Source organism: Rhineura floridana, chromosome 15, assembly GCF_030035675.1.
Source record: "Rhineura floridana isolate rRhiFlo1 chromosome 15, rRhiFlo1.hap2, whole genome shotgun sequence".
NCBI classification, from domain to species: Eukaryota; Metazoa; Chordata; class Lepidosauria; order Squamata; family Rhineuridae; genus Rhineura; species Rhineura floridana.
Genome location: NC_084494.1, coordinates 1,633,797 through 1,650,342, shown reverse-complemented (window position 1 = coordinate 1,650,342; position 16,546 = coordinate 1,633,797). Strand labels below are relative to the sequence as shown.

General features: G+C 50.3%; 1 protein-coding gene across 1 annotated transcript; it reads right to left on the bottom strand.

Annotated features, from left to right (window-relative positions):
* Positions 1-62: 62 nt before the first annotated feature.
* Positions 63-16,137, bottom strand: GNL2 (G protein nucleolar 2). Its single transcript, XM_061597801.1, has 17 exons — positions 16,055-16,137; positions 14,255-15,410; positions 13,935-14,019; positions 10,712-10,806; positions 10,344-10,483; positions 8,863-9,047; positions 8,207-8,273; positions 7,240-7,398; positions 6,819-6,932; positions 5,618-5,746; positions 5,167-5,271; positions 4,824-4,982; positions 4,342-4,449; positions 3,098-3,516; positions 2,435-2,514; positions 2,106-2,209; positions 63-232 (listed from the first exon to the last, which is right to left on the bottom strand). Exons 2-17 carry the CDS (start codon positions 14,316-14,318, stop codon positions 83-85), a joined length of 2,163 nt encoding a protein of 720 aa, XP_061453785.1. The 5' UTR covers positions 14,319-15,410; positions 16,055-16,137; the 3' UTR covers positions 63-82.
* Between the last annotated feature and the right edge of the window lie 409 nt (positions 16,138-16,546).

Genomic DNA, 16,546 nt, shown 5'->3' with positions numbered 1-16,546 from the left:
GTAAACAGCTGAACCCCTATATTGACCCAGAGAATAGGACAGGAAGGAGGAACAAGTCTAGATCAGAAAACAAGCCCAGGAACTACTGCTGGCGTTTATTTCTCTTCAGTTTCGAGTTCTGTCCTCCTGAGTTGAGTTTCTTTTTGTTCCGGTTTTTATTTTTGACGTTATGAGTGTCATAATATCGCACACCAACTTTCTTGGAGTGCTGCCGCCGCTCTGCTCTTCTCCTCTGAAAGAAAAAAGTGTCTAGTTTAGAAACAAACGGGGTGGCAAAATCTTAAAAAGATAATGGAATTCAGATACAGGGCCAGGAGGACGTTCCGTGGGTTGGTGTCCAACTGGAAAGGCTCTGCCCCTCCTATTCACCCCACCACCGTTCGAGGCAGTGGGGGCATACACAGGAGGACTCCCAATATTGAGCTGACTTCAGAAGAGGGAATGTGCCAGGAAGAATGGACCACTTCTGCCTTTCCCTCCTTCCCACTTAAGCCAGCCAAGGTAACCATCAGAGCTGTGTCATCCCCCCATCGCAAAAAGCTCAGGACATTTTCTGCCATGCATCAAATGCATCCTCTGTACAAAAATACATTTCCAGAAATGTTGCAAAAGGCACTCACTCTATTAGTCTGCTCAATTTCCTGTATGTGAAATAAGATCAATTCAGGGTTTTGCATGTTTTCTCATTTTCGCAGCAGGAAAGAAGGGATATTTTCATAGAATCAGAATAGTACAGTTGGAAGAGGCCTATAAGGCCATCAAGTCCAACCCCCTGCTCAATTTTTTGTTGTTATGTGCCTCCAAGTCAATCACGACTTATGGCAACCCTATGAATCAGCGACCTCCAAGAGCATCTGTCGTGAACCTCCCTGCTCAGATCTTGTAAGTTCAGGTCTGTGGCTTCCTTTATGGAATAAATCCATCTCTTGTTTGGCCTTTTTCTACTCCCTTCTGTTTTCCCCAGTGTTATTATCTTTTCTAATCCTGTCTTCTCACGATGTGTGCAAAGTATGATAACCTCAGTTTCATCATTTTAGCTTCTAGTGACAGTTCTGGTTCTAACACCCAATTATTTGTCTTTTTCAGTCCGTGGTATGTGCAAAGCTCTCCTCCAACACCACATTTCAAATGAGTTGATTTTTCTCTTACCCGCTTTTTTCACTGTCCAACTTTCACATCCATACACAGAGATCGGGAATACCGATGCTCAATGCAGGAATCCAAACCAAAGCATTCCCAACAGTTGGCTGTGTTAATTTTGTGTTAATTGAGGGTAGGCAACCTCCAGCCTATGGCCCAATCTTGGCCCACCAGGCCATTTTGAGCAAATAAAGCCGATCCACCTTATACCTGATGTCATACAGGTATGGGCAGGGCTAGGCCAAAGCCTGCTTGTACAGCTTCCAAAGCACTGCACAAAGCAAGATTGCTCTCCTGCATGGGATAATGCAAAGAAAGGTCAAACTGACTTGGTCTGGGCATTCAGGAGAGCTCCCTGCAGGGAACTTGGCTACTGGAGGCCAACCAAGATCACCCTCCCCTACATCGGCTGATGCGAAGGCAGAGTGATCCTGCTTGGTCTGGGTGCATGGGACCAAGCTGTCTTTTGCAAGCAACAGCAGCAAAGGGGAGAAGTCCCACCAGTTGCTGGTGTCAATTGCAAACTGCTTCATCCTCATCAAATGGGAGGGAGGGGGAACACAAGCACTTTGCCACATCTATACTTGGAGCTTCCCAATGCACCAAACGGGGAGTTGGCAACGCCCTTTGCAGTGCAGTTCCCAAGCACCCTTGGGAGCCCCACAAGGGATTTTGACAGCTGGATCAACCCACCTGTCAAATTTGGCCCACGAGGCTGATCCTCATCAGGATCTGGATCACAGAGCCAAAAAGGTTCCCCACCCCTGGTATAAATAAAAGAATAACCCCTTGCTAATCAGGGCCAGCAGCTTGCTTTTTAAAAGGCACAAAAGCTGGCTTACTTGGGGGACAGATTCCATGCTAACTAACATGCTGTACAAATGTTTGTGCCTTGAGCTGCAGGAGCCCCCCCTGCACTATGCCCAGCCCTGTGGGAGCTGCAGAGGGATGCTGTTGACACCAACCTCTTTGGAACTCTGTGTCTTGCAAGGCTTCTTCACCGGACAGGCATCCTGCTCCTGTTCACCTTCCTCTGGCATTTTCCTTTTCTCAACTTTCTCCAGGCTCCCTAAAAGCAGCATTTAAAGAATGGTGTCAGGCAAAACTCTCCAGAAATTCACCTCCGGCACCCCCACCCCCGGCACCCTCCCAATGTATAGCTTCAAGTATGTTTCCTTAACGCAAAAGGCACAGCAAGCAGTGTGGCCAAGTGGAGCTTGTTGCAGACCCTTCCAAGACAGACTCCTCAGGCCTCAAGGGGAAGCCTATCAGTCCTCTAATAGAGCCACCTTACCTCCAGCCTTATCCCCTGCAACAGCTCCGGAGTCCAACTGTGACTTTGCAAAGACTTTTTCACTCAGTCCTTTGGGGATTCTATAGGGCAGGAAGGCATTTAGGCATTTAGGCTCTTGCAAAAGCCTGCTCCCCCCCCCATACTTGGCATTCTACCCCCCACACACACACACACCAGCATTTTCAAAATGCAGCTGTCCTCACCACCTAAGCAGATCTACTGCCTCTGTGACAGGCATGATTTAACAATACCCTCCACCTGTGCAGGAGTTGCCCACCCCACGCGCACTCCAGCAGACATAGACACTGATGTTTGTGGCACAACAGCACACTGCAAATGCAGCCTCATATCCAGAAGAGAAGCCACTGATAGGCATAAATTACCTCCAACAACTCGGGCTGGGGCAGGGTGGGCTAAGGAACCCAATAAAAGCTGAGCAACGCAGGGGATGGCACAAGCCACCTTCTGCAGCCTATGGCTTGGCTCACTTCCTTGAGTAAATGGGAGCAATCAAACTTCTGCTCGTGGTAAGGGCGGGAAAGGCAGGTAATGACTGGATAGCCTGTTACTGCAACAGAAGCTTAGCCTCAGCTTCTGAACTCTTCTGACTAGTGAGCTCAACCAGGCTCTATCTCCCACCGCACCCCAAGGAAAAGGCACTACCTTATTGCCGAGAATCGCTTGGCTTTGGCCTTGTCCAAGAATCTGTTGTACTTGGCAATCTTCTCGTCTAGCGACTTCAGCACTGCCTTGGCATCCTGCTTGGGGCTTTCCTTGAAGGAGGGCCGGCTGGCTGTGCTGCCAAGCTCACAACATTCTTCCTCTCCCTTCTCCTCTGCCTCACTGTCTGTCTCGTCGATACTGGACACATCCACAGGAATCAGGTCTTCCTGCAGGAACTGCGGGGCTACGTTAATCTTCCCAAAGTTCTGCCGCACGTGGGACATGGACCATTTTGTTGCCAGGTTGGAGCACTCCTCACTCCCAGCCTCTGCTGTGGGCATCTCTGTCGATCCAACGGTCTCCCCAGAGCTCTCACGCTGAGTGGCAACTGTGGACGCTTCCAAGGTGGTGGCTGTGGGCTGAAAAATGAAGGAATGGAAGCTTCACTGCAAGCCAGTTGCCAAAACACACACTGCATCGTATCATTTCTGTTCCAGACAATCTTAGGGCAAATTTCCAGTGACGGGCCTTTAATTATGGCTCACCAGGGTCCAGTCTCAGAAACGGATCAAAATGCAGATTAATGTGAAAGGACAATCAAAGAGTACCTCTAAGCACGTGCCAAATGCTTCCCCCCCCCCAATACATTTTAAAATTAAAGGACAAAAACTATCTGGGCTCCTTCCAGGGGGAACAGGATATCAATTAAAATATATATAAATAAAATTATAGATTAAAAGATATGGCTTGACTGCAGACTCACTAAACCACTACATTTGCAAGGATGACCTAAAGAGGAGGGGGAGGGGCAGGACTCCTGATTTTCTCCACGGTTTCAGTTGTAACAAACACAACTTTCATCACCTTCTACTGTGGTGGTAGAAGTTGAAGTAGTTTGAGGTTAGATCCAAAAACCATTAAATCAATGGGATTGGTCTGATCTGAAGACCTCTCATTTTCTTTATCCTGAGAGCCGACAGGAACTTTTTGCCCCTATTTTTGTGCCACATTGCTCTAAAATCAATTGACTAATAAGATCACACCATCTTCTGCCATGGTCACCGGACAATGATGATTTTTTTTAGTTAAAGAGTTGCTTGCCATCAAAGTAATGATTGGGCAGATTTGATTCCATTTCACTTGTTTTTGAAGAATTCAGGCTGCACTCCCACTGGGACTTACTTCTGAGAAACCATATATGTGACTGCACTGTCGCTCACCCACCTTGCTCATGGAGATCTTACCTGAGTGCGCTGCTCCGTATTTGGTGGCTTCACAAAGAAAGGAATACGGCCCCTCTGCCAGTCATTCAGCACCATTTTGCTTACTGTGCACATGTCCGGCTCGCCTCCCTGAAACGGCAGGGGTGCTCTTTCAGCCCACTAGTCATGCTCAGGCTAGGGAGAAAAGGGGCCTCTCCAGCAGGAAAGGTGAGACAGAGTCTGCTTCTGGGAGTCTGTCTGGATCCAGGTGGCAGCTCTGGCTACAGTGAGGAAAGGATGCTTACGAGGGATGGAGTACAGCTTCACCTTCTCTGGCATAATGCCTCACCAGTAAGTGCCCTCTCCTCTCCTCCACGCAGTCTCCACATAGTCACAGCCTGTCAGCTGGACTAGGCAGACAACAGCACCCCAAGAGCACTCCTGTTTGCTCTTCCTCTGATGAAACACTTTCCTAACACTTCCCTTCCCAAAACAACGCCGGAAGAAAAGGCAGGCTCCGTCACCTTGAGTAGCTTCCCAGTCTGGAAGGCCAGCTTCTCGAGGAAGTCTTCCGCATTCTGCCAGAAGTCTATTTTATAAGTCTTGCTGATATATTCTGGCTTGGCCCTTTCCAACACTGCAGCAATGTGGTCTTCTGGACACTTAATTTTTTCTACCTGAACCTGGAAACAAGAAAACCAGCCTCTTAACACAGCATTTGGGCACAGTTGCAGCAGTGGGAAGGAAGTTGGATGGCCTAGGAAGTCTGTGCAAAGACATTTCAAGCCCCTGGACCTCAACACTCTTTTGTTAATGACCATGGCTAGGTCACGAGAACTGCCATTCAGTGTCCCCCTCGACACTCACCACTCCCTTCAGCACAATGTCCGTTTCTGTGTCTCCTGAAGGATATACCACTCCTGGGCAGTCAATGAGAAAGATGCGGCGCATCAAGGTAATGTACTGCCACACCTATGGAAGAAAGAATGGGATTGACTCTGCCTCCCTTCTTCAGTTGAAGCTGTGGAGGCAGCAGCTTTACATCAGGACTGTTCAACATAGACACGTTAAGGTCTCGAGAGAGAACCCAATTAAGAGCCGAGGTCAAAGCCTTACTCCACCTCCAAGCTCGCTGGCTGACCCTCAGAATTGCATTTGCTGCCATAAGGGCTAGACAATTAGGCCTCAGTGACTGCTCGGGATGCCAAAACCAGCACTGGGCATCTTCATTCAAGCACTGCAATCCTGGAAGCAGGGCATGCACACGGCCCTGATCCATTTTGCTTTCGTCCTGCCAGAGATGACGCAGAAGACTTGCCTTGGTTTCCCCAGCAATGGGGGCCACGCTACAGACTTTTTTGGAGCGGAGTGTGTTGATCACAGAGCTCTTTCCCACGTTTGGGTAGCCAATGAAGCCCACACTGATCTGCTTCTTATCCACGTGCAACTGTTGCAAGAACAATGTGTGAAGAGAAAGGCAGGATGAGTCCCAAATGTCCCAGGAGAGTTAAAGAACAATCCTAGACAGGCAGCTACTCCCTAACATGCAATTCACCTACTTGGGGAACGGTGCAATCAGGTTACCCATTGCTGGACCCGCTTTTCCACCCAGTGTTTGTAGATGTAGCACACGCAATGGCCATCACCCACTCAGAAAAGTCCAAGCTGGAGAGGGGAACTGGTCAGCTGCCAAGGGCAAGACCTTCCGCTCAGAGCAGCCAGCTAACCTTCTCAACTGCATCCCAGAATTGCACATGAGAAGGGCAAGGAGGGGTGCCAGGCAACAGCAGCTGCAACTAGTCCTTCTATTGCTGCTGCTTTATTTCTGCAAGGAAGGAGCACTTCAGCATATTTTGCGAGTCACCTGAGTCTTAACTGGGGATCTGTCAAACTTAGCAAGAGAAATTCCAGGCACCGTCTTCGATCCTTGAGGGCCTGTGCTACACAGGTATGGCTTGTGTGTCGGGAGGCACCAAATGGAATACTTGAACTGCTGGGCTAGCAGATGTATTTGTGTGTGTCCAGAAGTAGTTGAAAAACTCCCCCCCCCCCCAAAAAAGCCCAGAGGCCTCTGCTCTTGCACACTCGCACTGCTAGTTCCATACTGAGTGCAGGGCCTTCTCGGAGATGCACAAAATATGCTGAAGTGCTCCTTTCTTGCAGAAATAAAGCAGCAGCAACAGAAGGACTAGTTGCAGCTGCTGTTGCCTGGCACCCCTCCTTGCCCTTCTCATGTGCAATTCTGGGATGCAGTTGAGAAGGTTAGCTGGCTGCTCTGAGCGGAAGGTCTTGCCCTTGGCAGCTGACCAGTTCCTCATTCCATGCTTCCTCGTGACTCAAGGGAAGATTGAGGGCGCCCTTGGGAAAATCAGACTTCATACCACAGCAGGAACCAAGCCTAGGGACACAGGGCTTTCTGAAATTGCTTGTTTCCACCCAAGGAGGACTGAATCTCAGCACCCCCAAAAATGCAGGACTACTCACTGACATTGTATCTCCAAAATATAAATGTGTCCTACCTTTCCAAACTGTCTCAAGAGCTGAATGAAGGCTCCTTTTCCAAAGGGGTTTGTGAGGCTGGCATGAAAGGCCAAGGTTGGATACTCCTGGGAGAGAACAGCAACCCAGCATTTCTAGGAGGAGACAATAAAGTGTGCCATTCACCACCCCACTTTACAAAGCACAGCTGCTTAAGATGAAAAGCGTCTGAAGCCCTATAAGTAACGCTTTGGAAAATCCAACTACTACTTCCAAAATTGGTTTCCTCACCATCAGTCCAAGCTAACGGGAAGTAGGCAGGCTGTGGCCTAACCCTTCACATACCCCTAGACGAAGTAGCTTCCTGGGGTTTCCAACCTGCTCCTCCACTGGCAGGAAGCTTCTTCCAGGCAGCTCCTTTGCACTCTGTACCACAAACCACCCCTCCTCCATGAGGCTTACCGTGGCCCATGTGGGCACAAGGTCACATTTGTTCAAGACAAAAATGAGATGCTTCCAGGACTTCTCCTTCTTCAAATAGGCCTCCACATGTGGGGAACGGGTCCCCAGGGGGTCTCTGGCATCCAACACTTGCACAACCACATCCGATGAATCGATCACCTGCAAGTTCAGAGAGGGCAAGAGACACGTCAAACTAGAAGAAAACATTTTGTGGAGTCTCGTGTGTCTCAGACAGATGTCCCAGAGCAACAGGCTGGCTCAGACCACCATGATCCAGTCTAGCTACCCTCACAGCCTCCCTCATGTTCTTTCAAACAGGAACGAACGCTGGAGGGAAACTACTTCAGACTGCTGATGCTTGAAAGCCCAGGATAGAAAGGGGAAAAGACCAGGCTCTTCTAGGCACAGTCCCACCGTAGCTTGCAAGAAACGCAAGCAGATCTACAACAAGCAGGTCCAGCTCCAGCAGTGGTCAAACTGTTGAAATTCAGCAGGTCGGGTTCAGAAGCAGTGCGATGCACTGGGCAGCTGATCTGCTCTGGCTCGATTAGATTTCATTACCAAAGACTTCTGAACAAAAAGCCTGTCTGAGAAAACAAGCTACGGTGCTCTCTCTCTCTCCCTCTCCGTCCCCCTCCCCCAGATACACACATGTAGTAATCGCAGAGATGTAGCTAAGACTGCTACTATGAACGCAGAAGGAATGTCTGGAGGCAACAGAGGAAGGAAATGTTGCAGCGACTGGGAAAGCCGACTTGGGCCCACAGCTGCCTGGCAGCTCATCTTTGTCCAACAGGCTGTGAAGTGAAGTCAGCCACCTTTCAGCTTAATAAAGGAGCAAGCTGCAGTGCATAGAACATCAGGGCAGGGATGGCCTTTGCAAAGCCTTTTTGGAAGCAAATGGATACAGGACAACTGAAGAGCCATGTCCTGGCAGAGTTTACAGTGCCCTCCTTCCACAGCATACCTTGTAAAGTTCTCCCCAGATTCGCTTGGACTGCCCCTTCTTGTAGATCTCCTCTCGCACCTCCTCCCTGCAAGGAAAAGACTAAACAGTCAGTAGCTCCAGAGTTCATCTGCTAGAGCCATCTGCAGGCAGGTCCATCGGAACTGAGGCACATGCCTCCCCTACAGAGAACATCATAGCTCCCTTGGCTCAAGTGATGTGGTCATTCAAAGCAAACAGGCATTTACATCCATAAAGCCAGCACCCTCCCAGGGGAGAGGAGAGGTAGGCAAATAGTGCAAAAGGGAGAAAGAGGAACAGCTAAAGTCAGGGAGTAGCAGCCGAAAATGTGAATTTAATGCAAGGGACCAGCATCAAGTTGACGGCTGTCCAGCTTTGCTTCCAGAGGGAGGATGGATCCTTCTCAGTCACCAAATATAATCATGACATGAAACTGTTTTGTGATGTTTGCTCATAGGTTAGCCAGAACAGTGAAGGAGGAATTCAGACAGAAAACTGCATTATCCCTTTTTCCTCAAAAAAAAAAAAAAAAAAAAAAAAAGCTTCACTTTCTGAAGGCCTCATCTACTGCATCACTAATTCAGCCAACAGGCGACTTGAGAGGAGAGAAAAAGAGAAGAGGAAAGAGTCCCCCTTCCTGAGGGGAAATGGCTCACCTCACCCCAGTATCTTCCGTCACCAGATCCCGGTCCTTGTCTTGGTTATAGCTGCTGGCCTCAGCTGTGGCATTTTTCACTAGAGACTGCACATCACTCACCAGGAGATTTGGCCGTTTCCTTTGTGATTTGGGGCCAAATGTTGTTTCAAATGTTTCTGTGTCAAGAATATGGACTTTGGAATTCTGAAAGGCAAAGGAGAGAGAGAGAGAGAGAGAGAGAGAGAGAGAGACAGAGAGAGAGAGAGAGAGGGAGGGAGGGAGGGAGAGAGAGAGAGAGAGGGAGGAAGAGAGAGAAAGAGGGAGAGATCTCATCTTATGCCCTAGAGAGAGATCTCATCCTATGCCCTGGGTCAGAACAAGAACCCTTAGCTCAAGTTAGACAGACCAACTAGGGCCCCGATTCTGAGTGCTTCCTCAGAGAGCAGAAACTCAGCAACCCTGAACCAGCCCCCACGTGCCAGAGAGCCTTGCTCCACTTCACCGCTTGTTATTCACTCAGCCCAATGTGACTCAGGCTACAAGGATGGAAATTCAACTGTTCCTCTCTGCTTTGTTTCATCAACAGGGCTCCAGATCCTGCCAAAATTTAGATTTGTCAAGGCGAATCTGCCTCACATTTTGATTTCTCCTTTGAAAGGCCAGCTGCAGATGCCAGCCTTTTTCTTGGAATAGAGACTCCTACATCTAGCAAGAATTGCTTATTTTAGTGATGTGCGTTCAAGTTACAGGGAACCCTTTTCTTAATTTAGGATGTTTTTATTTTATTGGAGACACATGGAAACTCCTGAGAAACCAAAATTGTCCTGTGAGAGCTCAGTATACACAAAAGGAAAGCAGCACAGCCAGTGGCCCAGAGCAGAGGGGATTTTTGACTTGAGATGAAAGCACAGACTGGGGGGTGGATCTGGCAAGCCAGAGGACACAGCCAAGATGCCTCAAGCTTCCGTGCCAGGCCTCTGCAATGGCCCGGAGTTGAAGTTGGCACCACAACTGTATCTGGGACCTTCCACCAGAGGAATACCACAGACCCTGTACAGATTCCAACTGAATATGCCTATCATGAAACATGATTTGGGGCCAAACAACCCAGGGGCAAGTCAGAAGCCGACACACCATTCACATGGCTGGACAAAAATAAGTAGGGACACATGCTTTACAAGGGAGTTACACCTGGCCTGCATCCAGGCTCTTGTCTGCCCTTCTGTGCCAAGTAAGAATCAGCTCCACCTCTCCCCCCCTGATACACTGGCATGTGCAAGCAGCAGATGGGCTAGAGAAGAGTACTGCTGAGGACTTGTTTTGCAAGGCCAAGTTACACCCCTTCACTAGGCCTTCCAATTGCATCCCTACACCCGCTGGATGAGCAAGCGATGAGTTTGAGAAATGCAACCCCAGAGCCTGGCATGCACATGCCCACCCCCAGCAGAAGAACAAATACCAGGAACAGCCTCCCTGCAAAGAGGAAAGAGGAGGACTTACATGAGGCTTAATTCGATCATGGAGGAGAGATAGAGGCAGCTTGCTTTGCTTCATGACTACTCTGTAGGGATCCTTCATCACTGTCTCCATCTCCTCCTGGAACTTCTGGAGAGACGATTGCTTGATCACACGTGTGTTTCCTGTATTGAGAACACCATAAATGGGAGCATCCCCAGGTCCAACTCTGGTGCCACCCACACGTTCACTTGACAAGGTAAAATGTTTACTTTCAGGAACAGCTGCAAGATGGCCCTTATCCAAACTCCGCTCTCGGAACGACGACTCCTCCCTTCACCCCTGCCCTTCACCCAAGAAAGACATCCTAGGAAAAAGTGGGCCCACAGCAAAGTCAAAGAAGGAAGGCTCACCAAACCATTTTATGTTGGGCTCCACTCTTGCTACCGTGCCAGGTGCCACTGTGGACTGGAACTGCAGTGGCCGGACCAATTTCCCACGATTGTTCCTGCAGACAAAGAAAGCCACTGGAGAGCTGGCCTGTGCTTGTCCTGTTTTGGGAAAGCAAGCCTCTCCCAGCTTCTGTTGCCTCATCTACATAGGGGGAACAGCAGCAGTAGCGGCAGCCATCCTCACTGGGATTCTGGGGTCCAAGGCCACAGCTCAGCAATGCTTTGCATGCAAAAGATCTCAGGTATAATCCCTGACATCTCCAGGTAGGATTGGGAAAAATCCAATGAGTTACAAGTGGACAGTACTGAGCTAGATGGACCAACTGGCCAACTTGCAACTTCCAATGTACTGAGAGGGTGAATACAACTAAGACTGTGAAACACATGTTTCAAATTAGAGGGTTGCAGAAAAAGTGCTTAGCAGAAACAAAGCCAAACCTCTTAGGCCTCAAGAGAGTTGGCCACTGTACGAACTAGATTAGATAGGCCACTGGCCTGATCCAGCAGGCTCCTCTTATGTTCTTAGGAAGATGGGTAACAAGCTGGTATTTCTCCCATTCTCCCTCCTTAGCTTACAAGAAAGGGCAAATGTTCAAGCAAAACACAAGACAACTGTAGTACGTAAAAGGGAACCAATTATACAGCTCCCAGTGAACAACTGGAAACACTAAAGGCTCCTTGGCCATATTCAGGTGGGAGGGCAACAGGGTCATCGAGGCAGAGGCAAGAATGCCTGTAAGACAAGGCTGGCACTTTTCCACAGGCTGTGCCAAGTGATGGAGCACAGCCTCTGAAAAACACATTACGAAGAGATACCACATTTTGCTCTTGGCCCCCTTTCACAGGCAGAATGTTTGGGGAAAACATGGCAAGGCTGTTTTCATTTAGCACCTGCACATAGGTACAGAACACCAGGGGGCTGGCGCACAACTGGGCATGACACCACTTTGCTTACAGACGGCATAGAAGCAGTCTCCAAGCCTGAGGAAAGCAGATGACCTCTTCAGCCTTGCAGCTGAGAAAGGCCAGAGACTGCTGCCTCCCCCGGCTCCAGCCTTCCTCAGACTCTTTCCATGACTCTGCCCAACAACACCAACATGATGTTTATCACCCAATCACACACCCAAGGGTGAGGAACAGGAGGTGACTGCAAAAGAGTCTTGAGCACTTGTGATTAGAAACATGGATCTGGATCAGCTTCTGCAGAAAGGAGGCGTTTTAAAAACATTTGGTACCCATGCTCAGCGATGAAGGAAGGACCTGCATGTAATGTGACCTTCCCAAGTGCCATCAGAGTGCAATCCTCACCTCTCCAGTTCTGAGCTGTGGGGATGGGCAACAACAAGCTCAACTCAGGAGACAGAGATGTGGCCAGGGGTATGATCTTGAGAAAAGAGTAGGCAAGAGCGGCATTGTAGGAGGGCAGGAGCAGCAAAAGTTGCATCTCAGTGAAGAGGGAGAGGAAAAGTGTCCTTTTAACAACGAATACTGACCAAAGACACACACAAAAAATAACCAGCTTGAAGAAGAGTATCACTGCCACATTGACTTTCTAACTTCTTGCTGAGGCAAAATAAAAGTTCCAATTAAAACAAGATTGGAAAAATCGCTATTAACCCTACTGGATCACTTTAATTTTTACTTGCACAACAGGAGAATCAGACTGGGATCCAGATACGTAGCAGATTACACAATAAAGATATTTGTTGCTTACAGAATTTAAATCAGAAAACTGAAATCTGATTTCAGTCTTGGGCAATCTACTTTTCTTACTCGATACTTGTGATCCACTAGTTGGTTTTGTAAACTCACAACTTGAGCCCATACTCTGAATATTTCAAGTGTAAATTAACAAATCTTGTTATCCTGAATATGCACTCTTGCTCCAGCGGATACCTAGACCAGGAGTTTATTTATTTATTTATTACAGGAATCCCAGGAGATAGGTGATTCACCAACAAGTTGCAGCCTAGCTTGCTGGGTTTGTGATCAAAACATGCGTTTCCCAGATATCAGGAGTTTGCAAGAATCCAGACGGCAAGGACCACAACTTGATGTACACAGTGGGTTGCTTATTTTCACCTATTCATGTAACCAACATACTTTCTTCCAGAAGTACATGGCTGTCATAGGAGATAAAACTGAAAGTTACAGGGCTCCAACCGTCTGCTCAGGCCGTAGCAAGAGAGGCTGGTTTTGGGGTGCTCAATATTATACTCTCAAGGTGAGAATAAACATTTACAGTAAATTATTTACTTTTTTTGTTTGATCATTTGTTTTGTGCTTTTATATTTTGTAGCAAGACTTAAAGATTGGGCATATAAGGAGCAAAGCGCACAATATGGGAATTGTATGACAAGGTATTACAAAAGGCAACTACAAGATGAAACCATTTGGATCATGGCTGTATTGTTGCAAGAAGCAGCCTAACCCTTTGCCCCATGTCCCAGCCCTTGATCAAAATCCGAATCCAGAGTTTCTATTAGCGACAGAGGAAAAGAAGTACGGAGCTTAACCTCTTAAGACTGTAAGCTTTCATTTTACAACAGGGGATGGTAGAAGAGGATTTATATACAGGCTGCTGTGCAGGGGAAAAGTGATTATATTTTTTGGCAGCATAGCCCCAAAGCTGAAGCTGCCCCCTCCCCCTTGTTTCAAAGATGTACGGCAAAACCCTAAAAATACATTTCCTCCCAACCAGGCTTTGGAAAGGGATGGGTACTCATGCTCCATTGGCTTCTAGTGATGCTTTACTATGATCTTATTATTGTATTGCTATTTCTATTTCAGCTACTCAGAATAACATTACATAATTATAGCATACTAAAATGTATCTTATCGACAACCATTGTGGTGAAGTGGTTAAGGTGTTGGACTATGACCTGGGAGACCAGGGTTCGAATTCCCACATAGCCATGAAATTCACTGGGTGACCTTGGGCCAGACACTGCCTCTCAGCCTCATGAAAACCCCATTCTTAGGGTTGCCATAAGTCGGAATCGACTTGAAGGCAGGACATACACAAAATGTACCCTGCTCTGGGATCAATGGGATGGATGCAGAGCTTTCTCTTCAACCTGCCTCGTGAAATCTCATCCCACAATATCAGGAAAAGTCCTCTTCAGACGCCAGTTCAGGAGCCTCAACTCCCCAGCCGCTCGCGGCACAGGCACCCCATGCTCACCTGCGCTCCTTCTGCCTGTACATGTTGAGGCGCCGGATGGTTGCCCTGTCCCGCATGTTGTGGCCCCCAACGCCATCTGGCCGATCTACAACGGGGAAAAGACAAAGAACGAATGACCCTCACGCGGGAGACTTTCCGCTCTGCCACGGCGCAAGAGGCGGAGGGAAGCGACTGCGGACAGGACACCGGCAGCCGCCAATGACGCCTCGGGCCAAGCGGCTCTAGGGCGATGCGCGGACGCAGCCCAGCCCCTGCCCGCCGGCTCGGTGCTTTGCACGCAAAGGCCCCGGAGAAAGGGGCAGCAGCCGCCCGCCCATTACCGGGGTTGGTGCTGGCCCGTGACGGGTTGAGGCTGGCGCGGCCCTTGAATCGCGGCTTCACCATCGCGGCTCCGGCTCCAACCACGCTCAGCGGCAGCACGGCACGACCGGAAAAAGCTTCTCAGGAACTTCCGGCGCACCTGTGACGCACTTCCGCAAGAGGCCGCGGTTACTCGGGCGACGCCTCCTCCCTCTTTCCTTCTCCGCGCAGCCCCAACGTTCCCCAGCCCAGGCCTTTCGCGGCGACGTCGCTCCTAATTGAGCTAATTCATTGTTTATTCATTTATTTAGTGGATTTATATCCCGCCTTTCCTTCCAGTGGGAGCCCAGTACGGCGACGCCGCGCAGTGACGCAGCAGCCCCGCCCCTCGCCTGTTTGTAAAGGCCGGAGGGCGGCCGAGGCGGCGTCCAATGGGCCTCCAGTGGTTATTGGACTCCAAGTTCCATCAGCCTCTGCGGCCAGTGTGGCCAACGGAGGGCGACGGGGGCGCTCCTCTCTCACACACATTAGCCTACCTCACAGGGTTGTTGTTGAGGAAAACGGGGTAGTGAGAGCGTGGACTGTTTGCGCGCCCTCTTGATCTGAACAACTTGGGATGAAACTGCAACAATAAAGACGAAGAAACAGCCCAGGAGGCGTTGGGCTGAGGGGCTCCGCGTGGAAGCCCCGTGGAGGTAGGGAGGCCCGGCGCCCTGTGGCCCTCCCTCCGCGAGAGCAAGGAACGGTCGCCCTGAAAGAGCGCCAGAAGGGAAAGGGATCCCCGAGGCGCCTCCAGCCCGCCTTTTATAGGCCAAAGGCTTCCAAGGAGCCCGAGGCGCCGCGCTCCAGACGCGGCTCTTCCCCTCTTGAGTTTGTCCGCACAACAACCCTGTGAGGTTGGTCAGGCCGGGAGACAGTGAGCGGCCCCAGGCCGAGGCCCAGCCGGGGTTCGGTCCTCGTCCGCCAGTCCATGGGGCGCAAGCAAGGGAAGCCGCGGCGGCCCCGGTCGCTCTCTTTCTCCGGCCCTGTGAGCGGGCCACCCTTCCCGGCTCCGCGGGCCTAGGTCTTTCTCTGGCTCCTCCCCGCGGGCCCGCCTGTCAATCGCGAGGCATCACGGACAGGGGTGCCCCGGCCGCGGTCGTTGCCGGCCTTCTGCGCAGCAGGCCCATGGCCAGCCTACAAGTTGGGGGAAGAAAAACATCGAATAAATTTAAACGTTATTGTCTTTGCAAAAGAATTAGGGGGGCAGAAAGGATTTAGGGGGTTTCCTCCGGCGGCGCTGCGGGCCGGAGAAGTCCTCCTCGGGGCTCTCCCTGGGCCAGGTGCTGCCCCTCCGGCCGCGCTCCCAGCCTGGCGTCCCCAGAGGGGAGAGGCGCCCGCGGCCGAACTCAGCGCCAGGGAGGTCTGCGCAGGGCCGGCCCGGCAGGAGTGGCTTGGGGAAACGGCCCGCAGGCCGGAGGTTCCCCGCCCGGACTTCTCCCTCCTGGCCCGTCCAGCTCATCAGGGTGGCCTGCGTGACGGCGAGGGAAGGGCGCGGGGAGAAGCTTTTCCCACCGCGGGGAAACGTCTGGGCACGCCAAGGCCGGTTTCTGTCCGCACCCATCCAGGCAAGAAAGGTTAGGAGCGCTCGGGCCAGCGAGGGGTTCCGCGGTAGCTGTGCCTGCGCTCCCCCGCCTTGTCCTAGGAGGGCAGGCAGGTGGGGCGGTGCCCCCTCCGCTCTCCTCGCCAGCCTCCCCTTCCCGCCCTCCTCACGGCCCGCTCCCCGCCCAGGCAGTCTTCCCGACCCCTGCCTGGAGACGCGGGCCTTCTCTCGTGCCCACCATTGGATTCTGCCGCCACCGAGCACGGCAACGGCCCATCTCCGCAGTTTCTCTTCCTGAAAGTGAACAGACTCTGGTCTGAAGTAGGTTGGAATTAGTGGGAGGTACGCAGCAGTTTACCATCGCAATGACCCTGCCCGCCTTTTATTGTGATGTACTTATCCATGTGCAAAGCACTCGCTTGGAGGATGTGTTACCATTCAAATGGCAACTAAAGTCTTTAAGCTTTCAGCAGATGGGAGAGTTCTCCAGCCTCTGTATGGTTTCTATTAAAGTCGATACCCATCTGTCAAAGGGCTCTTTTGATTTCCAAACTCTCAGACTAAATAGTTGAGCAATACTTGGTCCCTTCACCCCACGCTCTCCCTCCTTTTCTGCAGAAAAACACACTTCCTTTTTTTTTTTACAATAATTTTTATTCAAATTTTCATAAAACATACAAAACAAAATCATAAAACATTCAAAAACAAAAAAAAATGATTAAACAAAAAA